The sequence below is a fragment of the Cyanistes caeruleus genome, chromosome 1 (assembly GCF_971803275.1).
Source record: "Cyanistes caeruleus chromosome 1, bCyaCae1.hap1.1, whole genome shotgun sequence".
Taxonomy (NCBI): Eukaryota; Metazoa; Chordata; class Aves; order Passeriformes; family Paridae; genus Cyanistes; species Cyanistes caeruleus.
Window position 1 is genome coordinate 34,570,401 of NC_141701.1, and position 12,387 is coordinate 34,582,787.

General features: G+C 38.9%; 1 protein-coding gene across 1 annotated transcript in view; it reads left to right on the plus strand.

Annotated features, from left to right (window-relative positions):
* The window catches only part of CPA6 (carboxypeptidase A6), an 82,571-nt gene that overhangs the window by 33,695 nt on the left and 36,489 nt on the right, over positions 1-12,387 (plus strand). The window contains exon 4 of the mRNA XM_086875024.1: positions 4,865-4,940. Coding sequence (XP_086731150.1) covers positions 4,865-4,940 — 76 coding nt within the window. The remainder of the gene's footprint in view (positions 1-4,864; positions 4,941-12,387) is intronic.

The window sequence follows — 12,387 nt, forward strand, 5'->3', positions numbered from 1 at the left end:
GGCAAATATGTTATTACAATATGTTTCTTCAGAAATTAATATGAATGAGTATACATGCTGTTTCACTTAAACAGATTACTGCAGCCTCCCCCCTGGATCTTAATCCTGCACAGTTAGCACAATATTTCCTTGTCATCTGTTTGCTTAATTTGCTCTGTTTGTTTCACTGTTTATTGGTTTTGTTGCTTCTTATTTTATTTTCTGCCCTGAATCACTGCCCTCTTTCTCTCTTCTTTTGCACGTGACTGGATGACGCTTGATGAAGCAAAACAGCATTTATTACCATACACAGTTCATTTTCCTTTTCCGAGACAGAGACATGCACTGGAGCAATTGGTTCCCACTTCTTGGGTTTAAGCTAGGTGGCCTTATAGCCAGTGTTTATGAGACAGTGAAGGCCAGCTTTTATTGGAAAAACTTTGTTTCTTAGTTGGAATGAAAACTGAAATTTTTGCAGATACTAACATTTCCATACCATATGTCTCTGAAATGAAGCTGTGCAGAGGAAGACCACTAGTAATATAGCATCTCTTTAGTCTGTAAAGTTTTCTGCTTGGTAAAGATACCCTTTTTGTACCTGAAAACCATCTATGAAACTCACATATTCCATGCTTGGGAATTAGCATGTAAGTTGAGCTTCCCAAGAAGTCATCTGTGCTATGCTGATAAATATAATGCAATAAAATACTTTGCCTCCTCAACATTTCTGCCTGCATTACCCAAGCACCTATTTTTTGTTCAAAATTATAAAGTACCTAGCTCTTTCTTATACTAGGAATGGTATCAATTTTCCTTCCTTAATAGCTAAAAGGCAGAAAATATGTACATTGCTATCTATACAATACAAATGGCGTTCCCTTCTGTTTGGATCAGCATCTTCTGTAATACAGAAAACCATAATGAAGGGCTCAGGAAGTTTTGTAAAGTTCCCTTTCCAGATATATCCACCAAGTCTCAGGAAGAAGCCCAGTCTTATTTATCTATTTTGATTTTGTAACAGTATTGAGTCACAGTTAAAACTCTTCATCCCAGTAACAGAGAAAAAAATGCTTTATTATTTCTTAACCTTTTGACTATCAGAATTTAGTGGAGAAAAGGGAATGAAGCAACTGAGCTTTCATCACAAATGATATCTGATGGCATTTTGGGGGTTGACAAGAGGCTTTCTACTGTAGATCTTTTCAGATGTGTCATTCAGCCTTAATGAACCACTAAAGTGCAGCAACTGTGGCCGCTTGTTCTCAAGAATTGTAATCCCTCCTCTACTATTAGGAATTGATGCCTGTAAGGGGGGATTTATTTTCTTTCCTGTTTTTTCTATAGGTATTTGATTTATAGCATATCACTTCTTAAACTGTGTTTAAAATACTTGTAAAGCCTTTGTAAACATACTTTTATTAAATTCCATGGGAGAGCAGAGATCTGATTAAGGTTCACATTAGTCAGGAGAATAAAACAATAAGAAGGATTTTCCTGAAGGAAATGAGGAATTTACATAAATCCAGTTTGTGCCATGTGACTTCATCAGGAAAGTTTCATGAGAGAGAACTGCTAATTCCATCAGTAAAGCAGTTGTAGATGTGCTGCAGAATAGTTTCTTTGGATCCATCTGGTCTGTTCACGGATGAGTAAAACTATGAAGTAATTGGGAAAAAAGTAAATGAAAAAGCCAAAGAAATAAACCAAGAGGTTTTAGTCCCCATTGGCATCAGGGAGTATCACCCTTCCCAGGGCCACGTAGCATATTCTGTGTTTCAAAAGCAGCTGCGTCATTTCTTATGCTGTTCCAGAGAAATATAAGGGGTTGATGAAGGGGAAAAAAGATGTCATTGCATGTCAGTGCTGGCCAACAGCTGGTCACCCATTTTGCTCAGACATAAGGCTGTCCCTGGGGACATTGGCCGTCTGGTTTCTACTCTTTGCTCACCACATTCAGTCAGTTCATTTATTGAAGCTTGTGTTCTGCTCTTGGCAAAGGTTTTCAACTGTGTTTACACAAAATTCAAAAGATCTCACTAAGTCCTGGCTTTAAATTCCATTAGTCTAATTGCTAGGGGTAAATTGAAAGTTTTTCATGGTGGATATAAATTTCTACATTAATTTATACAAAATATATCCCATCTTACTGTTTGTTTAGAATTTTTTTTAAATAGGGTTTAAAAAGAAAAAAGATTTAGAGGCATCACGGTTAGAAAAATAACCTTACCTGCATAAATCAGCAGACTGCTGACATATGTCTGCAGGCAGCAGAACTTTCCCTAGATATATATATATGATTACTTGCTTCTTTCTCCTCAACAGCTCAACATAAAGGATGAGAGAAGACCTCACCAGGGGGTAATCCTGAGTTTTGGGGTGCAGCTGCCATTTATCAACCACATTAGTACATGATCAGATAGATTTTGTTGGCTTTTAAATACTGAGTAGTTTGTTGAATTCCTACCCTAAATTCAGTGGGTATTGCATAGCATTTAAGGTAATCATTGGATTTCTTTAATGTGAAATGTAACCAGAAAAACTACAAAGCTGAAAAATGACCTTAGGACTATGGGTTTTGACTGTAGATATCTGAAGTAAAGCTAGATTTCCTATCTGTGCTTTGTTGAAGAATGCATGATTATCCACTGACTAGCTAGCCTACAGCAATGGGTGTCAGCAGATAGCTCTCAGGAATCCAGTGTATTCCCACATCTTGCATGCACAAAAATTGAAAGGGCTTTGCCATAATGGCTAAACCATCTTTTAATAAAATATTAAAATTACCATGCTAAACTGCTTGCCATGAGCTCTCTAGCAGCAGACTCAGCCTCAGCTTGAAGCATTTCCCAACAGTGTGTCAAGTGATCAATCTGTCACAGCACCAATACTTTCCCCTCTAGGGCAGGCTTTTGGTCTCACTGGAAATGACAGAGTTGCTGAGCTAATCGAAGACAGTTTACAGTGATGTGAATTAATTCAAGACCATACCTAAGTGGTATCCGTTCCTTCGAAATTCCATTACAGCTGTGTAACACATGCTTAGCTACTTACTTCATTAAAATCTGTTTTTTATATGTTGGTTGTACCAATCCTTCCAGAAATGTCTGATGAATCTTTATTAGCTACATCAACTTCCTAGGCAATCATTACTTCTTTATTACTTCTTTATTATTTTCTTCTTTACAGCAATTTAATACTGCTGTTAAGAAAGGAAGAAGTGAGTAATGGATAAGAACATTACTGTTGTATGTATGATAAATCAAAAGCATCTATTTTCCTTTAAAAGATGCAGCAGTTGTAGTACTCTATGAGATTTATTCCTTTCTGTGCAAGCTCCAATACAGGAGGTTAAATTTCACTTGGAAGCATAGTAATTTCCCCTAAAATTTTTGGTCTGCCATATTATAACAAGACAACTTTCAGAAATTTTTTTTCTTAGTCAGAAATCATTTTTCCAGTAAGGTCAACAGCAGCCAAGGAGAGTGGACTGAGGTCCACACCTGTGGGTACATCAGTTTTGCAGCAGTAACCTGGAGTCTAACTGGACCAAAAATTTTAATGCCATGAAGGAGTTGGAAGGCTTGAGACCTGTCTACAGGGAAAATGCAGCAGGGGTGAGAACCAAAATTGAAAAGCTGAGACAGAAAGAAGGATCAGAGGCTAACCAAGGGGAACAAATGTTGACAGTAGAGAAAAGACTAAAAATGAATAGGGGATAAGGAAAAATTATTTCCAGAAACATGTAAGCCATTTCAGAATTCTGAATTTATTAGTAGTGCTTTCTGCTGAACTGGAAGTATTTAATGCTTTCCTATGTATGCATTAAGGATTATTGCAACAAAGGTGAGTCCTACCAGAGCTGTAGCTGCAGTTCACTGAAGGCAGGACCTGGTGCTTGGGCTCAGCAGCAGCTTGGGAGCCTTCCTAGAACAGTGAGCCAGGAAGGGCACGCTCAGCAGTGCTGTTTCTAGTTGGCCAAATATCTTCTCAGTAGAGTCAGAACCTTCAGCAAAGTAGGAGAGCTCACAAGATATTTAAGGGACAAACTTCTCAGTGTCAAGGGAAATTCTGCTGTTTAAAATTCCCAGATAATATAGAAAATGTAGATAAAGAAATTGTTTAAAAGGCATTCTGGCTAGTGGATGGAACTGTAGAAATAAAGGTATGCATGATCTCCAAGGTCTCTTGGAAGAGACACACTGATTATCAACAGTACAAATTAAAAACTCAAAATGTAGGAAAATGCCAGAATTTACATTGGCCACGTAAAGTTATTTTATCCTTCCTGTGTATGGCAGATATTTTAGTTACAGGATCATCCCCTCTGTGGTCTGCAGCATCCCATAGGTCATTACAGATGGTCATTGAAGAGTCATTCTGTTTCTTTTTTCCTATTTGCAGAATTATGTCCATTGAGATCATAGAATCATAGAATGGTTTGAGTTGGAAGGGACCTTAAGGGTCACCTAGTTCCTGCCCCCCCTTCCATGGCAGGGACACCTTTCACCTGAACATGTTGTTCAGAGCCTCAACCAACGTGGCCTTAAATACGTCCAGGGATGGGGCATCCACAGCTTAATAATTGCTTTGTTCTGAGGCAGATATTCAGTATGGAAGATGTCAGCCTGAATGGTTTAACTTAGAAGGAATGAACAAAACATTTGCATAGAAATGGAAGGTCAAGCTGACACTGATCTGTAAAGAGCAAATCATTCCATGGACATGCATTATCCAGCAGCAAGTTTAGAAGCAGAGCTCCAGCTCACCTGACATTCTGCAGGTGCTGAAAAAGAGCACAATTACAGCAGCTATCTGAACCTAACTACTGTCCCTTTGTACTGCTACAGAGTCTTAAAGTGAAAATTCGATTTTCTGTTATTGGCAGTGATAAAGTCATACGAGTTGTTCCTGAGAGCAAGAGGGAAACACAGATCCTGAGGGCTGCATTCAACAGGCTTAAGGTGAGTTTGATTATTTTCATCTTCCTCTACTGATCTTTTGAAGACTGTAGTGAGTTAACTGTCTTGCTTTTCATTTAGCACTTCAAATTATTTTATTATTTTATTATTTTATTATTTTATTATTTTATTATTTTATTTTATTGTTTTATTATTTTATTGTTTTATTATTTTATTATTTTATTATTTTATTATTTTATTTTATTTTATTATGGAAAGAAGTCTTTACCCATTAAATTCCTAATTTACCAATAAAATAGCACAGGTATTGGATTCATCATGCCTGACAAATTTATCACTGATTTTCTTAAAGTAATACAGGTGCCACACTTGTAAATTTGCTTTCTTTGCTCCTCCTCTTCTTCTACGTATGTCAGCATACGTAGTTGCTACATTATCTGCTCAATGGTGTTATTTAAAACACTGAGTTAATTCAAGTTGTGAACACACGGAGGAATATGAAAATGGCTTCAGATTCAGAACTTCTCTGGCAGAAAAATTTTCTAGAGGCAGTTGACAGAGTGCCTAGGATAGCAAGCCAAAATCCTTCTTTCCTGGCCTTTCCCTGCAGATATAAATGAAAAGTAGAGGTGCCACTGCAGCAGTGCAGCACAGGAGCACTCAGCAGCACACTGCTTTGCTGGAACAGGAACAGAGGCAGCCTTTCCAGAGCAGTCTGTCTCAGAGGATGGGGACTACCTGTAAACCAGGTCTGTGGTCCCGAAAAAAGGGCGGTATCATGCACGTGCACTGTCCCCAGGCACTGTGGGGAAGGGATAAACTTCATTAATAGTTACCAAAACAGAAGGAGGAGAATCAGGGATGTAACAGCTTGATCAATATGTTGAGTGCCACAGCATTTGAAGCATGTGCAAAAGCTTTGGGCTGCTCACTGCCTTCAACTCCAGTAAACTATGATGTAATCATAGTCTATGATGTCTGTGATGTAATTCTGCCTCTCTTGTTGAAAACTTACATAAATGATTGTGTTCTCAGTGAGAAACAAATGAAGGTGCATGTAATTTTCTAGTCCAATAGTTCACATCTGGGATACAAGTAAATCAAGTGTTTGTCTGCATACCAAATAAAACAAAATGAAGGTGTTAGAAGAGCTCTTACAACCTCTGAAACCCTTCCATCTTTCAGTTATGATGAAGCTTTTTTACTAGTTTTTTAAAGAAAGAGGACTGGGCTACCTTAGATACCTCAGCCCAGGAGAAGGCTTATTGCTATGAATACTCCAGCAGTCAAGACACTGACACCTTATCAGCTTTAAGCAAGAATGCTGAAGCTGTCTTCATCACATCTGCATTTCTTAATGCTATGTTTGATTAGTTCCCCATTCAAGATGCTGTACTTTGTAATCCTCATTCTAAAGACATCCAGCCTATGCACATATTGCATGAAAAATTTCAGTGTTCAACAGAGGCAGTGTCATGATGCCATGGATTACCACACTTCGCACTGAAATGCCCAACTCTCCTAAAGAATATAATCTCGTACTTGTTTATGCACTGCTTATTAAGGACCTCACCCTCACCTGTGAATGTTACTGTTACACCCAAAAAGGATACTTGTTTTACTCCCATTAGGGAAAAAAAACCTAACCATAAACCTAAACAATACATGTGGAAGTTGGTTTTTGCATTAATTTCTCCCCCCTGAATGCTGGAATATAAAGAGGGAGCACATGTGTTTTTTCCTTTCTCCTCATACTGTAAACCCTGTGAAGCAAAGGGGTTACTCACCTTCCTGTAACTGTTTCTCATTACAGAGCTCCCTTAGGCTCCCAGAAAGAGATTCCTTCGTTCAATTCCATCAAAGTGGGAGCAGTAGAAACTTGAGTAATTGCATACTGTAACTCGGAGAGCAGGATAATAAAATTTTGGCAAACTTCATTGGAATCTGACTAGTTAATTAGAAAATGATTGATTCTGATGAGAAACTAAGCTGGGGAGGTTGAAAGGAAGACTCAAAAAAGAGAGAGTGTAGTGACAGCCAGCTCCATGAACACAGGCTGAGTTTGGCTGCATGTCAGGTCTTAGGGCTCTTCCATCTGCAGCTGCTCCATTGCCCATCTGCATGGGGTAGAAGAGACACCTGAGTGGATAACAAGTAATAGATACGTTTAACATTAATTCACCTTATTTCCACCCCGCAAAAGAAAATCTCAGGTTATTCTCTCATGAACAAGTGGATCAATAATGACACTTCTCAGAAACGTCCAGTCCTTAGAATATCAGCAAAAGTCAGTTGTGGCTGCAAGTCATCAGCCCCTCTGAAGAACCATGTATTTGTCCTTCTCCTGCCCCCAGACTTCCAGAGCTGAAATTCAATGGACAGTGGATTTATGTTTGGTTGTTTTTGGTTTTTTATGGGCCTTTAAGCACAATGTTGATTATATGCTCTAGAGAAAATGGAAGACAGTGCACAAAACAAAACAAACAAAAAACACTTAATAATTCAAAATAAGCTGCAAACACAATATGCCTGACAGAAAACAGAAATATGAGCAGGAGTGTCAACAGAGATGTACGAATTGCTATAATTACAAAGACTGCATTTTGGGTTTTTTTTTTATTTTTGAGTCAGAAAACCAAAACTGGTTTAAAGATACATCTCCTTTGAATCCATTTTGGTTTGAGCAGTAAATTAATACCAACCTGTTACACTACTCACACATTCTGTTCCTCAAGGGGGAAATAAAGATGGAACCAGGATCCTTTCAAGACATTACAGTTTTGTTATGTTACTCAGTGTTGTGCAAAATTCAGTCTTCAACCTGAGTTATGATATGGCCTGATAGTATTCTCTATCTCTGTGAGTATTATAAGAACAAGAAAAGTCAATAAAAACAAAACTTACATCACTTTTGCTGTTGAATTGAGAATACATGCACTTGTTTTTCAATTCAGACATGTTTTTCTACCCTGGAAAGTCAATTAGAGATGAGGTATATTTCAGAGCACCAAAAGTTACACTCTACAGGGATGTCAGGATTAGTCCCCATTAGTCAAACAGGAATTGTGGTGCAAAAGTCATTTGGGGAGCCCAGTTTACCCCTGGTGTGCTCCATGCACAGCATAAATATTTTGAGTAAATTCCCAGGACAGTGCAAGCAGAGAGTAGATTCTGCAGAAATGGTTTGTATGCTTGTTGCAGGTTTTCCTTGCACAGAACAGACCATCTGTGGTAATAAGGCAAAGGGAACATAATCCCTCCTGTCCTAGGCTTCCTCCTCTCTGTGTCTGATGGAGGGGGGTTTTCTACAGATTGTGGTGTTCTGTGTTCATTCCAGCCATTTCCCTCTGCCTTTAAATTTACACTTGTAAGGCAGAGTGACTTAGCCTTTTCTTCTGGCCCACCTGTCTTAATCCAAAGAATTATGAGAAAAACTCCTCTCTGTTCAGTTCAAATGACCCCATCCTTCTGAAGGGCGTTATCACAAAGAAGCTTGAAAAAATGATCCTGATGATCCTATTGCAAAGGCAATGTATTTTGGTGTCAGGCAGAGAATAATGTAAATGCAAAGATACCCCTCCTTATTGTCTACTGATTTGGACAAAGGGGAAAGAACCAAGAACAAAATACAGACATTGGAAAGAACAGCAATGTGTCATTTCACTCATTTTGTTTTATCTGCCAGCTTCTTAGCTACTGTCCTTACCCCTGATTTTTCCTGAGCAGATTTTGTCATTTACAGTCTTCTCTAACACCAGGGCAGTGGGGAAGGAAGTGGTGAGAGCTCTGCCTTTTGCCATGCTGAAGCCAGAGGTCAGCAAGGTCCATCCCTTTTGGGAAAAGCACCAGACACCAAAGGAACACTTTCCTGAACGAGCATTTACAGAAACAGTGTCTCTACACTGAGACACCCTTGAAGGATCATCTTGGAATCAGCTATATGTCTTGATGTATTTGAAGTATCTTAGAATGTGTCCCCAGTGATTAACTTGGGCAATGACGGTTGAGTTAAAACATAACCCACAAAATTCATATAAGAATTTGAAGGACTACTCAGGGTTTTTAGTCCACATGGAAATCTTTTGACGTCGAACAGGACTGCTCTTCTACCAATACCTGAGCTGTAAGGTTAATTCACACACTTTTACAGAGGGTGTAGTCCCCAAGAACATTTTTAACCTAGCATCTGGAGCTCCTTAGGGAAGATATTTGACCCCCCTTTTTAAGAAAAAAAAAAAAGAGTCCATATAATGCTTGGTGTAACAAATCCCTGAATTCTACCTGAATTGTTCAGGCTCCGCTAGCATATGAATGCCATTGCCTGTACTGAGTGAATAATGGATAATGAATGTTTCATTCCACACATTTTACTTTTGTTCATGAATTGCCCAGTGGCAAATCACATAAGTCATAATCACTTGCTGAGTAATTTCCACAAATTAGTTTTGGTCTGTAGCTCCATTGCCTACAGTACTTTGTTATTAATCATTATTATAAATTGATTCCTTCATAGGCTGGTTCTGTTAACTTTGAGGTGACACAATATTGCTTTTTTTTCCCTGGTGGAGTGAACATAGCATGTAGATCTGCACTGCCAGTAAAAGTAGCCTGCCCTACAGATTAAAATTTTTCTGCTGTGAGTTCTGTGAAATTGCCTGAATGTGCATGTATTTAACCAATAAACTCAGCTACAGTAAAGAAGAAATATACAAGCCTAAATATACTGAGTGAGATCAGCTGCATTCCAACCTCAAAGCAGCAGGAGGGGGCTCTGGCCTGGACCATTCTTGTTTCAGCCAGGCTGAGCAGAGTTCCCTGCACTTCCCCACCAGCCCTTCACTGTAGAACTACATCTCTCCAGAGCAAGTTCTCAGGGAGCTCCTGTCCATCATGCACTGCTGTGTATGCAACTGTTTCTTAGGGCAATAAGTCTCTGAGGTCAGAAGAAATGAGGCAGGTGGGGAACAGAGAGCCATGCTCTTTTTTGAGGCAGGAGATGGCAGTTTCTGGTTTTCCCCAAGTGACAGAGGTAGTAGCAGCTGGTAGATGCCATCAGTACGTGTACAGCAGTATCTCTTGTCTCCAGCAGGTTCCTATATCATTTCTTTCAATCTCTGCAGAGAAGAAGAATAAGACCCTGGTAATTGTATTTCCTACCAGCAGCACCACCCCACATCCTTAGAACAGTTTTGGCACAGACCTTGTGCTAAAGCCCACTAGGGTAGAGGTAACAGTGAGTATGACAGGGATAAATGATGTGGAGCTCCTGCCTTGGCTTTCATATAGTATGCAATTCTACTATACGTGTATGACAAGTATATAGTATAGCAGTGCTGAGGAATATTTCTATATGGTTGTGATGGACTAAAATGCAGCAAATACTTAGATAATTCAAGTGCAAACTCATGGAATTATTTATTTTCCTAGCTATAGATTGCTGTCCAGTTTTAGATTGGCTGGTGATGTAATTCCATAACAGGTACCAGTCTTGAATTTTACATTTTCTGTTGCAGTCCTTTACTCCTAGAAATAATTTCTCTTTTTATAGATACAGTACAAATCTTTAATCCTGACTTAGTGTTTAATATGAGAAATACCTTTTTGCAGGTTCACTGTTTCACCCTAATCATTTTCAAATTCTTACACTATTCAGCAAATGAAAGAGAAACACTTAGGATGATAGTACCACAGAAACATTAATATTACTGCCCATTCTCTGTCCCCCAGGACTCCTCTTGTCCATCTGCTGTTCCTCTGCTTTGTACACCTCTGCAGTGACTGGCTACTTTCTCCTGCTCTTTCTTGTTCAGAAGACAATTTGAGGAGCCTGCTGCTGATTTATGAGCCCTTTCATGGTTTTAATTCTGTTGGGCCTGACTGACAGAAACAAATGTCACATTCCCATGTGCTTTGCAAAGAAATGAGGGTTTTCTTGGGTCCTCAGATGCAGCAGATTCTGTTTATCTGCTCTGGAATTTTCCTTTGTTAGCTTATTTTTGAAGCAGCACTTCATTTGAGCCTTGATTGATAACTTCTACTCCATCGGTGGTCTACAAGCACTTTTTATCACATAATGCCTGACTGCCATCAGACTGTTTGTATAGGCAGCAAAGAAGCAACTGCTCTGTGAACATTCCTGGCATAATAGAGTTAGACTACTCATTCTTCAGTAGTTTTTATAAAATAAATTCCTGGGCACAGCCAAGCACTTCTTCAACTTTGGGAGGAGCCAGCCTAGCAGGCCTTGAAGCCAGAACTCCATTCCCTTTTGTTTGTTTTCTAGCCCTTACAGCAGCTGCTTATCCATTGTAATCCCTGAATTGATTCTGTCATTGCAGTTCAGGGAATCAGAAAAAATGTCTCACAGGGGAAGAGGATCAGTTGGCTATAAATCTGATCGTTTACATCCCATAGAAAAATGCTTAAAAAGGCTTCTGAGAACAAAAGCCTGTCTGAAAATGCAGTAAGAAAGCTTGTCAGCCCAAGTAGAGCTATTCTTATTTGCAGAAGGAAAGAACTAGCTCAGCAGCCAGGGCTGCCTGCATTTTACTTAGCACCTACAGCAAATATATCTATATAGGCAGATGCTTTAGTTTTCAGTCTAGATTTTACCCTAGCTCATGTTTAGGGTTCCAGTCAGATATTAGAATATTTCAGATACACAAGGAACATCAGGTGACAACAGAGGGTATTTACTCATATATCAAAATACATGTTTGGAAACCACTTGCCAGACTCAGAAGGAAAATGTTGCAGAAAAACTTTAGTGGGAAAATACAAGATAGAACAGAATAGCCCAGGTAGTGTTTTTCTCACAAAACACAAAAAGCATTAACTTTCTGAGATGGAAGGAATCTGCGTCCTCTGAGGAAGCCTGAGCCTGAGCTCAACAAAGTCATCAGCACACCCCCAGTGGGAGCAGAATCAGATCCAGGGCTTACTATTCTGTTTCCCATGCAGTACAACAACAACTGCAATTTGAACCAAGCTATAAATAGCTTAATAATAAAAAAAAGAAGGGTTTTACCATTTTTTAAATTAGTCTTTTAAAGACTTTTCAAATATACTTAGCGCAGTGGAATCTCTACTTGTAAGAACAGATATTCAGTTTCTATATAATTGAGTATGAGCTTTATCTCAGTGACACTCTTGAGGAATACCCTACAGGTTCTTTTCAGTGTAGAGCCCTGTGTAAAATTATACCAGTGTATATAGAGTGGGAAGACCATTACTACATTATAGTTCCACAAAGATATGCAAAACTCAAAACTTCAAGCTGTGCATTGTTCACGTTCTGTTCCTGCCAGTGTTATGGTTGTTGCAATCCCATGAATCATTCCTGGTTTATTGGCACAATTACTCTTACCAGCCTCACTGAAAAGAAAATAAATACTGAAAAGTTAGACCCAGTAAAATGTCTAGTGCACTCAATCAGAAACCTAAATTACTTTGCACTGGGACTACCTTGCAAGTCCTTTTAGAAAGCACA